This window comes from Psammomys obesus, unplaced genomic scaffold, assembly GCF_907164565.1.
Source record: "Psammomys obesus unplaced genomic scaffold, mPsaObe1.curated_primary_1811, whole genome shotgun sequence".
NCBI lineage: Eukaryota > Metazoa > Chordata > Mammalia > Rodentia > Muridae > Psammomys > Psammomys obesus.
Window position 1 is genome coordinate 1,241,418 of NW_026596134.1, and position 16,678 is coordinate 1,258,095.

Sequence of the window (16,678 nt, forward strand, 5' to 3'; positions counted from 1 at the left end):
CCAGCGCCGCCCTTCTCCAATCCGCGCAAGGTCCCCGCCCCTGTGGCCATCCACCAATCGGCGGAGAGGGCAGGGGGCCGTTCTCCGCCCCTTTCGGGGCGATCGCGACTTTGGATTGGCCAATTTATCAGCCACGTAGACGCCTCTTCGTTTCTGCTGGGTGTGGCAGACTCCCACTTCGGCCGCTCATTGGAAGAGAAGACTGAGATGGGCGGGGCTTCCGGAGCGGGCGGAGAGCGCGGGAGAGCTGGCAGGGCGGCAGATCGTGAGTCGGGTTGCGGGAGAGGGCGAGGGGCACGGTGGGTTTCGAGCGCCCAGGCCGGGGCCGGTGCTCAAAGGACGAGCTTCCTCGGCGGGGCACGCCTTCAGGACCGTAGCGGGGTTTGGAGCAATCGAAGCCCGCGCCCCGGGCCTCCCCACGGGCGCCTCCGGTAGCAGCGATGCGGAGCGCGGGACCGGTCGCTGCAGGCTTGACCTGTGACTTTTTTCCTCGGTGGCGTTTCTAAGGACGGAGGCTCGCGGTGCGGGTAGCCCAGGCTGGCTTTGGGCTCCCCACAGTCCTGCCTCCGCCTTCCTAACCAATACAGCAGTGAGCCGCCGCGCGCATCTAATCCTCTGGTTTCTTTGGGTCTTTGGTCTCGCTTCCAAAACAGCGACCCAGGAGCTCTGCTCGCTCTGTCACAGCCTGCTCCCCAGTCGGAGGGATAGGCTGCTGTAGCCCCATCTCTGTAGAGGGCGTGAAGACCGGCGGCCAAGTGGAGCATCGAGCTCCGTGCCTCGGAGACACAGGTTCTCAGGATTGAAGGAACAGTTGCTCGATAGCAATTGTGTAGAGCAAGGCTGGCTGCCTCAAGGCCTTGACAGTTACTAGTACACTAACCGAACCGGCCCTGTGCTCCGTCCAGCCTCCACCAAGCGCTGCGATTGTTCGGGCCCACCACTGGGCAGGTTAGCTGATGGCTTGGGACCCTTTGGGCTCTGGCGCCAGGACTCTGCGTCCTCAGGAGGAAACATGTTCTCAAGCCAGCTTTTCTCCTCCTCTGCAGCTGACGGGTGGGATGCAGGCTTGCTCCAGTCTCGGCCTTCCTGATGCCACTATTGCCAGCCCTGCAAGTCTCCCTTGCAGCCAGAGAGGAGACTGATCTGGCACTTGACTCACACTGCACCCCAAGTACTGCCAGGGGAGTCTCGGTACCCGCACCCGGAGACCTCACTCAGCTGTTTTGAGAGTGCTAGGCCTCATACAAGAATCGGCCGCCCTCGGGCCGTGGCGGTGCCTTTACAGAGACAGGTGGATCTCAGACTTCCAGGCCAGCTGGGGCTATACAGAGAAAGCCACCCTGTCTCGAAAACCCGAAAGAGAACAAAAGGATGCCAGCTCAGCATGCAGCTGGCCATCGGCTGCTGGCCTTAGCACCCCAAGAGGTGTAGGTGTGTTGTATGTACATGTGTATGGCCGTTTGCGTGTGTACTGACGTGTGTGCATGTGTGAGAGCCTTAGCAACCCGAAGTTCACAGATACAGCTAGTCAGCCTGCTCTGGGGACCCTCACACTTGACAGCAAGCCTGGGCCACCCCTCAGCCCACCTCAGCAATTCCTGACATTGTCATTTGAAGCCATGCATGAGATTGCAGTCACATCTCTTGTCACACTGGACTGGTGCTAGCAGAGCCAGCCCAGGTGGGGGGGGGAGAGGCCTGGTGCCGCCCCACCAGGCCCCCTTCCTGGGAGGGGCTCCCAGTGCTTTCTGGGGAGGTAGAGCTGCAGCCCTGCCCCTTCTGGTTTCCTGAGGTTCAGTCCCAAACACACACAGTTAGAGAACGCTGAGCAAGACCCATGCATGTGGGCCTGGACCCACACATGCCCAAGAAGCTAAATGGGTGCAGCAGGCACCAGCTGGCTTCCTTCTCCTACTCCCAGCCGAGCTTCGGGCTCTGCCACCTCAGGAAGTCAGGAGCAGCTGAACTTGTTCTGTGCCTCGGCCTGGGTGAGCCTAGGCTTCTGAACTGATGGTGACAAAAGCATGGCCACGCGCCTTCATGGACAGTGGCCCCTGTCCTCGGCCTTCAGTGGGGCGCCTAACCTTTCACTTCAGACTGCCCTCTCGTGCGCCTCTTTCTCACGGGCTCACTCCCACAGGCCGTCCAAGATGACAGCCAGCACCCTGGGACTCGTTGCCATCGCTGCGTCCCTGTGAGTCACACATGGCGTGGTGAATCCACTGAGGAAATGGACTTGGATCAGCTGGACCTAAACCCCAGAATTATTGCTGCGGTTAAAAAGGGTATGTTCTGTGCAGTGGATACACACGAATTTTGGGTAAGGCAAGTGGTGGAAAGCTACCGCCCGGCAGCTCCTGCCACGGTCCGGCAGCTCCTCTCAGATCTTTTTTTTGCCTGTGGGCTAGTCAGTCTCGGAGGGGGCGCCTTCTGCGGCCGCGCTCCTGAGCCGCTGCGAGCTGCCGGCCCTCATCTTCATGGCAGTCCTTTCTGCAAAGTGAACTGGTTTGATACAGGGGCAATGTACTGTGTTTCCTTCCTTCTTTTTAATTGCAACATGGTCTCGCTGTGTGGACCAGTCTGGCTGTGAATTCACAGTCATCCCCCTGCCTCCGCCTCCCAAGTGCTGGGATTAATATTTTCTTCTGGTAACTGGTTTGAAAGTAAATCGGAGCCCAGAATTTCCTTACCCTCCCCCGTCAGGCCCTTGGTCATCAACAGAGTGACGTCCCTCACTTCCTGCCCAGCCCTGGCCTGTCTGCATCCAATATCCTTGTCAGCTGGCCACTCAGAGTTCTTTTCACTTTGCCCCTTCTCTGTTTGTCAGTCAGTTCCCAGGCTTTGTGCATGTGCAACAGCTGCGATCCCAGGCTGCACCCCCAACTCCACAGTCATGCTTTTTTGTGTTTAAAAGACAGGCTGTGTAGCTCAAGCTGGCCTTGGACTTCCTGGGCTCAGGTGGTCCTCCTGCCTCCCAAGTAGCTGGGACTGTGGACAAAGGGTGGGGCAGGGTGACAGTCACATCCTCAGAGCAGCCAGGATTCGCCAGCATCTCTGGCTCCTGCTGCTGCTGCTGCGTTGAGAAGCAGGCCCCTCCCTCCCTCCCCACCCACTAGTCATGCTACCCAAGATTTTCCGGGTGAACCGGGTCACTGTTACTCGTGTCCCTGTATCTGGAGGCCCAGCTCCCTCCCGGCCTCCCCTCCTTGCTGAGTGCCCTGATTTGCTGTGGCTTCTCTGCGTAACCTCAGGTAGACTGAAGTCAGTGAAAGAGGTTCTGCGCTACTCGGGACCAGACCTACAGCGGCTCACCAGGCTGCCCAGCCACGACGTGCAGCGCCTGCTGAGGGCAGCCTCTCTCCACCTCCGGGGAAGCTGTGTCCTTACAGGTGGGTGGGGAAGCGCCTGTGCCAGCGGGCACCAGGGGTGCAGGGCGAGGTGCTGGGGGGCCAGCCTACTCCACAGGCTCTCCAGGAATGACTTCATAGCAGCTGTCCTGAGCCCTTCGGATAGGCGGCCCAGGTGACTTGGGCAGAGCCCACACGAAGGCCCAAATCACAGAGCACTGAGCAGCGGGGCCCCACGGCCTCAGCTCCCCTATAAAGCTCTCCTGGAGTCCCTGCACCCAAGGAGGCCCTCCGTAAGAGACAAAGTTGGGGTCCCAGTGGTATGGTAGGGGCAGCTATGCGAGGCCCTGCCACTTCAGGACATGGTCCCCACATGACTGCCCTCCTGACGCCTGGCTAACCTGAAGCTCCACCGCTCAGACCTGCCGCCACGCACCGTCACACGCTGCTGCTCATTTTCTCTCCCCACTGAGGCCGTCCAGCACTTCACAGCTACACAGACCTGAGAAGAGCTTTTTTGAGATAGGGTCTCTCTATATAGTTCTAACCGTCCTGGAATTCTGAATTTAGCTCAGCCTGGCCTCAAACTCATGGACATGCTTCTGCCTCCCAAGTGCTGGGATTACGTGTGTAGACCACTATACCAAAACTAAGTTTGGGTTTCTTCAGCAGCTTGTGCTCACCAGGGAAGGGCCACGTGTTAGAACGTGTGTGTGGCATCCTGGGGCGTGCGACAGGGACAGACTTAGGCATGCACTGCCCTCAGCTGCCCAGCCAGGGGCACCCTCACCCCGGCACCCTGCCCGTGTGTGTGACGGCTCTGCTGGTCCTGCGCTTCCTCAGAGGCCCCAGGCCCACAGGCCCTAGCAGGCTGTGTCAGGGCCCAGCGGCCGGGGCCCAGCCTGACCCCGCGCTCCCCGCAGCGCTGCACCTGTTCCAGCGGACGGAGAGCTTCCCCGGGCAGCACCGACACCTCAGCCTGGGCTGCCCTGTCCTGGACCGGTTCCTGGGTGGTGGCTTGCCCCTGGAGGGCATCACTGGCCTGGCTGGCCGCAGCTCAGCAGGAAAGACCCAGCTGGCGCTACAGCTCTGCCTGGCCGTGCAGTTCCCACGACAGTACGGAGGCCTGGAGGCTGGTGAGTGGCTGCCCCTCCTGAGGGGCAGGGAAGGCACGGCCTGAGGTAGCTGGCACTCGGGCCCTGTGCTGCGCCGGGGGCTGCTTTCCTCTCAGGGAGGCAGTGGCTATCTCTTAGGCACTGTCCCATGACTGGCTTTCTTCCAAAAGCATGAGGGGGAGGCGAAGCTGTACTTCGGCTGTCAGAAGGAAGCAGGGGGCCAGCTGGCCCTGCAGTTACCACACAGCTTCAGCTGGGGCACCTCGCCCTGCACTCAGGCCCACAGAGCCAGAAAGGTAGGGCAGAGAACGTGGGGTGCTGTCTTGGTTGGGGCCGGCGGTCTGCGCAGCACGTGGCTCTGATACACGGAGGCTCTGCCTGAGCCCTCTATGGGCAACGGTCCTAGCTGCTGACACAATAAGCCATGGGCTCCCGCCTTGGGCCTTACGCCCAGGATGGGTAGCAGTTCTGGGGATCCTAACAAAAGCAGTGGCTGCGTGCTCCAGCTCCTCGTCTCCATCAGTGCCTGCCTGGTACAACAGCTGCTTCTGGTGGCGGAGGCAGTGCCAGGGTCCCCACCAGCACTCCTGAGGTCTGCAGCGATGTGCTATTAGCCTCTGGTGTGCCTTCTTCCAAAACACCCCCATTAGACCCGGGGCCTGTTCAGAAGTCCACATCCTGCCTACTGACTCCTAAAACCGTCACCTGGCTGTGCTGCTCACGCCTGTACCCGTCCTCAGTGACGGGCAGGAGGACAGTGTGAGCTGGAGGCAGGCTGGCCTGTGCAGCGAGACGCTGAGCACATTTCTTTACCATCTGTGGTTTGCTACCTAGCTTCAAGCCACTACAATCTTTCCCCTGTGAGTTCCAGAACTAAGCCCATGAGTCCCAACAGTCCCAGCACCATCTATGGGAAAATGGTTTCTCATCTGAGGCACTGGCATCTCTTGAAAAATCCACAACCCAGGGCTTCCCGCTGGTGGCCCAGCTCTTTTCAGCCACAGGGTCCATGGCCTCTGGCCTAGCAGCGCACTGCACGAGCTCTGCTTGTGGTCCCCATGGCCAGGTGCTCGGGCCTGTTCTGCTCTTGGACTTACCGCAAACGCAACAGCATCACTAAGCAGACAGAGACGGAGCCTGTGGGCCGTCCTGCCCACCAGGCCCAGCGAGGACCTGGAGAGCAGGGACGAGATGGATGGCTGGTATCCAGGAACAGGGGCCGGGTGCATTCAGGCGCCAGGACAGGACTAGCTGTGTTCCTAAGGGACCAGCAGGGTAGCCACAGGCGGTGTAACCAGCTCTGGCCCGCTGCCCTTGGGGGTGAAAATTTATAAGGGACAGAGCTTGAGACGGTAGACTGCATTTGATGTGCAGCCACGGGTCCGTCCGCTTCTCGCGCACACCGGCGCTCTGGCTTCCAGGGGCTGTCTACATCTGTACAGAGGACGTCTTCCCCAGCAAGCGGCTGCGGCAGCTCACTCAGCAGCAGCAGCAGCTCCGGACGGACGTGCCTGCGGAGGTGACCCGGAAGATCCGGTTCAGCAACCACATCTTCATCGAGCACGCAGCTGACGTGGTGAGTGTGCTCATGCTCACAAATGGCCCAGTGGCCCGTGTCACCTGTGCGGCGGCCTATGGTGCAGAGACCAGGCTCGCTCAGAGTACGCTGGCAGGGTAGTCAGGAAAGGAGATGTCAGACACAGGGTCCAGAGGACCAGACTCCCATAGAGTGGAGGCCATGGAAGGAGCCGGCTGCCCCTGAGGTGCCTGTGGGCCAGGCACTCGGGGAGCTGGGTTGATGACTACACTCTTGGACACGAGATTCAATCCAAAACCTTGTCAAGCTGAGGATAATGGTGCGCACCTTCGATCTCAGCATTTGGGAGGCAGAGGCAGGAGAAATCTCTGAGTCTGAGGCCAGCCTGGCCTACATACATAGTTCCAGGCCAGCCAGGGCTACATAGTGAGACCCTGTCTCAGACAACAAAAACTCACAAGTCAAATTCTTATTTAAGCCTGCCCCTTCCTTTGTCCTGTCTTTAGACCAACACCATTACTCTGCCCCTGAAATGCAGACCTCACTGGCTCCTGGACATTATCTGTCGAGCGGCCCAGGAAATAGGAGGGGAAGAAAGACCCTAGACATTAGCAGTGGTGTCCTCTAGGTGGGATCCAGAGAACTGACGAGCCACAGCAGAGCCCTCTCTCGGCTGCTGCTCAGTCAGGTCCACCTGAGCCCGAGGTTTACTGGAGGAGCTGCCGGAGGAGCTGGCCAGGCTGGGCTCAGTTCCAGCGCCAGGAAGCAGAGCCGTGCCCAGGACAGTCATCAACACAGAGCTCTTGTGTGCAGGGAGGGGTGACAGATGGGGAGTGATCCTGTACCCCATGTATAAATGTGGGTGATGCCTGGGCATGGGGAGCACCCTGGCTTGCCCATCTGGAGTGTCTCCTGGCTAGACAGAGTGTTGAGAGGATGGCGAGCTCCAAAGTTCTCTGGCTTTGCCACTCACGATAATAAAAAATTCATTTTTAAATAATAGTCACGAACAGACTTTCATTCTGGTAGACAGTAAGGCATATAAACTTTTAATTTTAAAAAAATGTACAATAAAAATACATTATCACACACAACACAGAACTAAACACGTGAGAAGTGCCACAGAGAGGCCAGGCAGAAGCAGCAGGAGCCAGGTGTGCCCCGTCCTGTGGGCCTCGTGGGCCTCGCAGGAAGGGAACAGGCCACCAACCTTACTGTCCGAGAGTTGCTCTCCAAGACCCTACTAGTGGTATGGTTATTAGTACGTGCCCCACAGCACGTGGGCAGGGAAACTAAGTTAGCAGTGCGGGCTCCCAGCCCGGGGCCCTCCCAGCCCCACCCTGGCCTTCACGGGGCCAGCTCTGGAGCCTCGATCAGCAGGAGCAGCACGGCATTCAGAGTAGGCCAGGCCCGGGTCACTGCAAGAGAAAGCCACGGGTCAGGCCAGGCCAGCGCTGGGGGCAGCTCCATCTCCCGCCTTGGGGTCTGCCCAGCAGTGGGAGCAGTCAGCGTCAGCTTCCCGAGGGCTCGTGGAAATGGAACCTCCTCCCACCTCTCTGAGCCATCAGGCCCAGCTGCACCTGGCAGGTAGCACCTGGCAGGCCCAGCCAGCGCCCGCCGTCCCCGAGGCCCGGGCCCTGGCTGAGGGAGGGGCACTCACGTTGGTGCTAGCGTCTTCTAGGCTGCTGCTGTCGTTTTCCACACAAAGAGGCTCTGCTGGGGATGCCCTAGAGAGAAGTACAGACTGAATTTCACTCTGGGCTGGATGCTGGATGCTGGAAGCTGGTCGCTCCTCACCGCTGCCAATGAGTCACTGCTTGGCTGCCTGCTTAGCCAGCCGGAAGTGCCTCAAGACCCTGAACTTAGGAGCAGTATGGAGGCCCTGGCTGAAACCTCAAGCCTTCTCTCCACTCAAGTACAGCCACGCAGCCACCAGCAAGGCCTCGCTCTGCTAGCACTCACCTACCCTGCCCATCAGGCCTGACCTGTCACCTGGGCCACCCAGCTAGTCAGCCTCTTGACCACAGCACAAGTCACCCAAGCCTAGTGCCAGAGGCCCAGGGCCCCCCAGAAAGCCAGAGCCCCTGCCGTGGGCAGCAGGGGAGAAGATCGCAGCATTATCCCTGCGCTGTCCGCAGTGGCATTTTCTCAGGGTGGCGCCCATGTGGATGTACAGGGTTCCAACCCCTGTGCGGAGTGGGCTGTATCTAATGCGTGCACAACAGACCACTACCCCATCCTACCAGCAGGTCTGGCCTGCCCCATCAGAACTAAGACCTGGGCAGCACCTACCCCCCAGCAGACACACATACACACCCTACTTGAGAGGGACCAAGCAGAGCTGCTCTCTAGACTGCAGTCTGGTGAGGTGATGGTGTCAGCCACGGAGCTGAGGCTGGGTTGGGTGAGCTCAGTGTCTGCTGTGGGGCTACTGGGCATGGACACCACGATGATGGCCACACTCTTCCCATCCCTCCACAGGCCTCAGGGTGAGGGTCTGGGAGCACAGTGGAAGGCGCTATTGTGAGAGAAGAGTGTGGTGCGGGGGGTGGGGGGTGTTTCTGGTGTGAGCTTCCACCCCAGGCGGGCAGGAGGCGGCCACTGGCCAGGCGTGGCCAGTACAGTACCATGCTGTATGTCCACACAGGATACTTTGTTGGAGTGTGTGAGCAAGAGGGTCCCCATTCTGCTGTCAAGGGGCATGGCCCGCCTGGTGGTGGTGGACTCTATTGCAGCCCCATTTCGTTGTGAGTTCGATTCTCAGGCCTCAGCTGTCAGGGCCAAGCACCTGCAGTCACTGGGGGCCACGCTTCGGAGACTGAGCAGCACCTTCCGGAGCCCCGTGCTGTGCATCAACCAGGTAGGAGGTATAGCGGGGGAAGGAGAGGTTGCCCTTGAACTCAGGGAAAGCAGGACTGGCTGGGTGGAAGGGAGGCGGCTAGAGTGGCTGCTGTCGCTAACCCTCGCTTGTTTTTTGTTTGTTTTTTTTTTCCAGGTGACAGAAATGGTGGAGGACCAAGAGTCTGCGTCCGGGCCACTGGGGTGAGTGTGGACTCGGCATGCTGGACACAGAGTGGGGTAGAGTGTGCACAGTCAGCAATGCCCATTTTGTGTCTCAGGGCCTGTGACGAGCACCTCTCTCCAGCCCTTGGCATCACCTGGGCCAACCAGCTCTTGATGCAACTGATGGCCGACCGGGTCCGTGAAGATGGTGCCACCATGGGCTTGCCCAAAAGCCCCACTCGGACTCTACGTGTGCTCTTCGCTCCTCACCTGCCCCTCTCCTCCTGTGGCTACACAGTCAGTGGGGAAGGCATCCGAGGGATGCCGGGGACTGAGGCCTACGAACAGTAGACCAGTGGACACGCTAACCAGGTCAAGAGGCCCTGAGGAGTCCTTCCCACAGCCAGTGTCACGGCAGCTGGTGAGCAGAGACGCCCTCTCCGCCCTGGGGTTCACCTACTGCTGGCCTTCGAGCTGAGCCTCCCATCCTGCCCCTCAGACGAGGATGGTGGCCCGGGGTGTACCCCTCAGCTGCTTTGCCTGGGACTGAGTCAGCAGCTGCCCGCCGGGCCTCCCCTCCCGCAGGGTGCTCTCAGCTCTCCCCACCCCCCCACGCACACGCACACACACACAGGCATGCACACACACACACGCGCACGCACACATGCACGCACACACTCGCATGCACACGCACGCACACACACGAGCACACACGCACACAGTGACACCCAGCACTCGGGCAGATGGGACCCGCAGTGTGCTCTCCCCACACATACACAACCTTCGGGGGCAAAGGAAAGAAGACACGCTGAGGAAGGGCAATGGGACTGGCCTGCCTCAGGCCAAACAGCTTTGGGCAACTTCAGAAAGGGACGCCAGGAAACATGCTTGTGCGTTTCATTTCGGCCCGGCTAAGTCTGTCCAGCAACCCAGGCTCGGCAGCGGTTCAGGCTGGAGGGCACTACAGAGCACCTGACAGGACTACGCATGCTTGGCCGGAGGCCAGCCTCCTGCTGACATCTGCTGTGGACCCAGACTCACCATCACGTGGGCTTGAGGCTCAACAGTCACCAGTGAATGTGGCCTCTGAAAGCAGTGCTGTGGTGCCAAAGCCCTGTGCTTCCAGCCTGCCTGGCAGCACAGGCTCCCCCCACCAACTGTGCCAAGTGGACCCACATGGGGTCATGGGCCCTCTGAGCCAACGAGTCTTGTTGCTCCAGTGGTGAGTCCTCAGCCGGGACACCACCGTCACTGTCCCCATTCCATAGGGCGAACAACACTTACGGTGTGTACCATGACATCTCCAGGGTGGCCCGACCCTGGACTGAGCCTGACAAGCCTCCAGAGCCACTGTGGCCCCCACTGCTCCTTAGCCATTCTGCACGTTAAACCGAGGGCCTCCTACAGGCGCCGAAGGTGCTCTCCCCTAAGCTACAAGCCCAGCCTACCCCTGGCCCTGAAAGCCTGAGACACTGGCATAAATGATGGGACATGGCTGCCTGGGGTGGACTGGGTTTATACAGAACAGCTTCTCAAAACTGGAGAGCTTTATATCAGGAAATAAAACTTTCTTTTTGTAACAAAGTGTCAATACTTCTAAGTTCCTTTCTAGATTACACTGAAACTTAGAAGCACAGCTCCCAGACAGAAACACTTAGAAGCCATGCCCAAAGGCTCCTGGGCCTGTGTCCACCAGCCAGGTCCAGGCGCCCTGCAGGTCCACCCCAACAGTGGTCCGCCTGCTAAGTCGAGAGGATACAGGAACTGTGCGCTCTTTCCAGTGTCGGGAGCAGCTTCTCACCAGATTCTCTGGATGTGCCACAGCCAGCTAGCTGCCCACACTACTCTTGCCACTGCAGACACTGCCCACCTGCTTCTCAGGCATTAAATGCCACCTTGCTGCTCAAGTCTGCATTGCAGGGACCATCGGCTGAGGACTGAGTGCAGATGAGTGTAGGACACAAACTAGGTCCGAGCGCCCCATAAGCCTCATGCACCATGAGCACACGTCTCCAGCAGTTTATGTATATTCCTAGGAACACTGGCTTTCCCAGGCTGGCAAGATGGCCCAGAGGGTAACACACTTGCAGCACAGCCTGAATTCACTCCTGAAACCCATTTGGAGAAGGAAGGAACAGAACGCACACACAGCTCTCCAGATGTGCACACAGTGCCGTGCTTGCACACACCCTGAAGATCTCCCCAGCAGCTTAACAGAGCATTCCTATCTGAACTCTTCCAACACTCAGCGCCTAGGGCCCCATACCGCCCTGGCAGCATCCCGGCTGCCCGCTGTGCCTGCCACCCTGCGCGTCCCAGCAGGAGCCACTGCTGCTCATTGGCTCTTGAGAAGCCTCACCATAAAGAGCCCTCCTGAGAACACCGAGTGCAACAGAGCCTTGCACAGTGCTGACCGCACGCAGGTTCCCGGAGTGCTCCTCCGCAGCTGTGCCAGCTAGTCAGGCCAGCCAGCTGGGCCCAAGAGCCCCTGTCCGCCTTCTGCAGCCTTGGATTACAGGGGGGCTCCCAGACCCCACAGGGCTTTTCGGGGTTCTGAGGAACTCCCAGCCCTCACTTGTGTGGCAAAAGCTTTGTCTGCCTAACCATCTCCCCAGCCCAACCTGCTGCTTTACCCAGAGACACGGTCTCACTGTAGAGCCCTTGAGCGCTCGAGAGCTCCACCGTCGCCTGCTTGCTGGGTGCTGGCCCAGGACTGTAACTGGTTGTGAGCAGTTAATTGCAAACACTTGGAGCAGCACGGCCACCTGGTGTGTGATGAACCGCACCGTCCCTCAGACTGACGCTGGGTGGAGAGGGGCCCCTGCAGCCTGAAGGCCACATCCTGTTGCCCTAAATCAGGTCTGTATGTAGGTCCACTGCTTCTGCGGGCTGTGTTCTCAGCTTCAAGTTGGTCTCACATATTGCCTCCGGTGGGAACTTGTGGAAAGGCTTCTGTGTGCTTGTACACACACCAGGGGAGAGGGGGCTCAGACTATCATTGCACACCCGCCACTGACGCGGACCCCACAGCAGCAGACAGACTGCAAAGCCTGTGGGAAGCAGCTCCGGGCACTGCTCATTCTCAGTGTTTTCACAGTGTTCAAATTTTTAATAGCACCTGGCATAAGTCACGTGCAGCGGCTGATCCACGCACGCCTAGGCCACCAGCTGCAGCCTGGCTTGCCCCTGGCCACAGTGCTGCTGGCTCTCCCAGGCACAGGGTGAAGATCAAGCCACAATTCTGGAGCACAGCTGCGAGGCACCTTGTAAGCATCGGCCTCCAGATGTCAGTGGACATCCCTGTCTAGAGAACAAGCCCACTCCCACCAAACGGGAACGCCCCCCTCTGCCAGGGCTGCCAGGGTGGCAGTGCCCCTGTCACCCTCAGGCATCCTATCTAGTTCAGCCCCAGCCCGCAGGGTGAGGTCAATGTGGCGGGCACTCCGCGCTCTTCCAGCCAGCGGACCATTATTTGGTTCTGTGTGGAAAACTGTAATTAATCAATACTTGTAAGGAGCTCACTCCAGTAGTGTTAGCTCTACTAACGAAACACTAAGCTCTACTAACTAAACTACTAAACACCGAGCACTTGGATTTACAGGCGTAGCTGGGTGCTGGGGTGCACCAGTATGAGGGGTGTGCCTAAGAAGCAAGAGGCCTCAGTATATCCCAGAACCAAAAGTCAGTCTTCAACCCCCATTCCAGGTGTGCCTAGAGCACACAGCCACTGTCGTAAGGGCCTTCATGCTCTGCTCGGGGCCAGGTGCCCGCTGATACTTTGTTAGTTGACTCTGGGCCAGTGAGAGAGCTGTGGCCTCATTGGGTGTGGTGACCTCGTCCTGAGTTCATGTGCCAACACAGGATGTCCTTCATGGTAAGTCATGACGCTGCTCTAGCTGTCAGGTCTGCTCAGAGCCCAAAAAATGGGACCGGTTCTAGGGTCAAGGCGATGGCAACACCCAGCTGCCAATCCAGACATCTACCAGAAAGGCCACTCTGCCAAGCTCTCAGCGTAAGGTGAAGCATCTGTATGAGACTGCACAGGGGACAAGGCTGGGATCCTAAGTGTCCGAGTGACAGCAGCGCATAGTCAAGACTGCTGCAACTCTGACACTACTTCCAGCGAATACGGTACTCAAGCTATTCTTAAAGATCAGCAAGTCAGTCAGCAGCGTGCACTGAGCCACTCCACAGAAGCCCATCACAGTGCAGCGCGCTCAGGGCACAAGTGGGGCAGCTCCTTACTTGGAAGCAGCCTCCTGTGGCTCCGGCCCCCGCATTAAGAACTGACATACTTCACGCACAACCCGGACATGGACATGCAAGGACAAACCCATCAGCACATTGTCAGCCAAAAGAGGAAACACCCTACGGTGACCAATCTCTCTTGCTCTTGGGAATGTTGGAGACCTCGCAACTTGGAGGGTGGACCGTCCTCTCACTTGCCTGAATGTGCATGTCCCTTCTTTAACTGGGTTTAGTGCCTGAGGGAGCCCCCCTCCATTTCTCTGCATGTTCTGCAGCATTAATTCTTAATGCAGCAGGTGCCGCTGCCTTGCTCAGCCGGGGCAGGACTCTGCTGCCTGTCAGGCGGGTCGAGGCTCTCAAGGGCTTATTACCCCAGGGCCGTTCAGTATGAGGAAGAGGTGCGTAAATATGCTCCACTGTTTTGGTAAATTATTAATAAGAAAAACGATTTTGCTATTAGCAAGACAAACCGTGAGGTCTCTATTTAGAAAATCAAACTGAGGCCAGGGGTGGCGTGGCACAGCTTTAATTCAAGCTCTTAGAGGCAGAGGTAGGTCTGGGGTTGGAAACCAGCCCGGTCTCCAAAGTGAGTCCCAGGCTAGCCAGGGCCACACAATGAGACTGTCTGAAAGAAACAAACAAGCAAGCAAGCAAGCAAGCAAGCAAACACCCCCCTTCATTATTTTGGGGAAAGGCAAAGCAAACCCTGAAGCCAGGCGTGACGCACACACCACAGCTGAGCAGACCCTCCGGGTCCTCTGAGCAGGATCTGAGGTTCAGAATGTGAACTGCACACACCTCCAGCAGGCACAGAAGCCAGAGACAGGCCAAAAGGCTAGCCCCTAGGCCCAGGCTCATAGGACCTTCAGTGACGGGGATGAGCCAATGGTCACAGATGCTGTACACACAAATTCCAGCAAACGGCTAGCTCTGTTTTTGACTCTCTTACCAAAAGCTACAGGACAAACTAAACAGAAACACTTCAGTACAGCCCAGTCACACACCGCTGGAGGACGGTACAGGGTTTTCTCTACAGCAGACCATGAGAGACCAATCACAAGTAAATTATAATGTGACACATCCAGATGGTTTTGGTTTATTTTTTTGTTGCTGTTGTTTTGTTTTGTTTTTGAGACAGGATCTCACTTTACGGCTGGCTGGGCCCAGACCTCACTATGTGGAACAAGCTGGCCCTGAGCTACAGAGCTCTGCCTGCCTCTGCCTCCTGAGCACTGCTTCACACCATTCTCAGTGAAGCAGCCGAGTTCTCTGAAGAAAGCCAAAAAGAGCTTTCTTCTCTCATCTCTTTCCTCATAAATGGTGGCAGCAAAGCAGTCTCCTCAGCGCCCTGGCTTTGATCAACGACATCGGAAACTACTAGGATCCAAGTGTTCCAGGGCAGCCAAGTGTGCCCCTCGGCCTGTCCACCAGGACAGCTGTTCTCACTGGGGCCCGCAGGCCTGGCTCTACCCAGGAACACCCTAGAAAGGCAAATCCTGGGGTCCTCCGAGAAGCTGACAGACCAAACACTGTCAGCCAGACAATGCCGGGGTCCGCCGGTACAGGAAGATGCCACCGTTTGACTGCTGTGCGGCATCTAAGCCGAGTCACTGAGAAACGCCAGCACTAACCATGGGTGTGCACCGACACCGTGTCTGGCTGCCAAAGGGGCCGCAGCTCTTACACCACCGCCACTCCAACATCAAGATGGCCACACTGCTGCTGGCAGTTAGCACGGAAGCCATGAGGAAGACAGGGGAAAGAGGAAGGTTCCAAGCGCGCTCCTGAACAGGCACTTCCAGAACTGACTACACACCAGAGTTTCAGAGTCTACCTGAGCAACAGAACCAGCACCCAAATGGCAGGCCCTCGCCAGGGCTGGTGGTGCAGGCCTGCAACCCAGCTACTCGGGTGGCTGAGGCAAGAGGCTCACAAACTCAAGGCCTGCCTGGGCTACAGAGTAAGTCCCTGCCTCAAAATAAACATGAAGGGCTAGTCCAGCTCTGCTCAGTCCCAGTGTGTCTAGCAAGGAGCTCATAGGGCCCATAGGGATCTCTGGCCACTAGATGAAAGCCAGCAATTCTCAGGAACTTGAGAAACAGGCTCCTTTCTGCCCAGAGGAGTCATTTCCGTCCCTCTGGCAGAAAGGGCAGAAGGCTGCCCACGGCAGCTCTAACCACCCATGTGGACCCCCAGGCTCCCTCAGCATCTCCTGTACTTACTAGACATTTCAGAATCAGTGCCATGCTCCTGGCCCTTCTCTGCCCAGCACCTTGTCCTCCGTATAATCCATGTGACTTGTCCACCACGCCAACCCTCCCTCTCTCTTGCTATCCCGCTTTCTCCATTATTCTCTCCTCCCCTCTGATTTCTTTTCTCTCTTCTCTGGACTCTTCCAGATGACTCTAAAAGTTTTCTTTCTTACAATGAAAACCTTCCCACCAAGACAGCAGCTTCTCTGCTGCGCCTGTCACAGACAAGCACAACAGCGGACACTTGCCCAGCACAGGTGCCACCCTGGTTCCAGCCCTGAGAGAAACTTTGTCAACCCGAGAGAAACGGCTCGAATGAAGCGTTTAATCCCTGGAGCTTCACACAACCGATGCTGCCTTGCTGACTCCACAGACATCTAAGACGCCGGATGATCAGACCCCTGACCCCGGTGCTGGCCCCACTCCCCTCACAGGCCAAGGCCAGCAGGAGGCAGTCTGCCCACAGACTTCAGGGGGCCTTCAGACAGTGGTGCCTCCAGGGCTCACCCCCGTCAACACCTCACACCCTCTGTGACGCAGCCAACCAGCTCACGACTACTAACAAAAGCCAAGCGCCTCCTGCTTAGGCCAACCTGCCTCCCAGAATCTCCACAAACCCACAGACTTCCAGAGGGAAAGTGGCACAGGGCAGGCTGGGGCCACAGTAGTACCAGACCCAGCTGAAGGCCCAGGCAGGGAACCAGGTATGGATCTTGATCCAAGTGACCCTGAGAATGAACGTGGACACTTTCAGAAGACAAACAACAGAGCAGCTTGGAAAGCATTTTAATTTCCAACGTGTTCTCCAAATACCCCTGAGAACTCACAGCCAGGAGCTGGTAAGTCCCGACCCACAGGGCACTACCACGGACACTTTTGCCAAGTGCATCCCTTTTAAAAACTAGTGTGTTTCTAGTTTGAGCGGGTCTACCCAGGAAGTCTGGGATACAGAGAATGACTGAGAATGTCCCCAAGTGTGGGGCAGCCGGCAGCACAAAGGGACAAGGCATGGTAGCCTGATATAGAGAAGTGGGAGAGGCCTCCCGTGAACCCCTCCTGTGGAGACCACGTGGATGCTACCACGGATACCGCTGCTCAAAGCCGTGACTTTGATATCTTTCCTTAAACCCAGTGACGCCCAGAGCTGTGAAGTCTACAGACGCTCCTTATAACAAA

The 16,678-nt window shown here is 57.9% G+C and overlaps 2 protein-coding genes across 9 annotated transcripts in view; one reads left to right on the top strand and one right to left on the bottom strand.

Moving 5' to 3' along the window:
- Nucleotides 1-208: 208 nt before the first annotated feature.
- Xrcc3 (X-ray repair cross complementing 3) lies at nt 209-10,555 on the top strand. Of its 2 annotated transcripts, XM_055592993.1 has the most exons (9): nt 263-948; nt 1,047-1,431; nt 2,141-2,285; nt 3,252-3,389; nt 4,271-4,483; nt 5,884-6,038; nt 8,647-8,859; nt 8,995-9,041; nt 9,119-10,555. In XM_055592993.1, exons 3-9 carry the CDS (start codon nt 2,231-2,233, stop codon nt 9,351-9,353), a joined length of 1,056 nt encoding a protein of 351 aa, XP_055448968.1. In that variant the 5' UTR covers nt 263-948; nt 1,047-1,431; nt 2,141-2,230; the 3' UTR covers nt 9,354-10,555. The 2 variants fall into 2 exon arrangements, with proteins under 2 accessions (XP_055448969.1, XP_055448968.1); XM_055592994.1 differs by lacking the exon at nt 1,047-1,431 and having other exon boundaries at nt 209-265.
- Nucleotides 7,260-16,678, bottom strand: part of Klc1 (kinesin light chain 1) — a 31,476-nt gene continuing 22,057 nt past the window's right edge. For all 7 annotated transcript variants that reach the window (XM_055592981.1, XM_055592983.1, XM_055592979.1 and 4 more), the window contains 2 exons: nt 7,660-7,726; nt 7,260-7,417 (listed from right to left, as the gene is read on the bottom strand). In XM_055592981.1, coding sequence (XP_055448956.1) covers nt 7,415-7,417; nt 7,660-7,726 — 70 coding nt within the window. In that variant the 3' untranslated portion in view covers nt 7,260-7,414. The remainder of the gene's footprint in view (nt 7,418-7,659; nt 7,727-16,678) is intronic.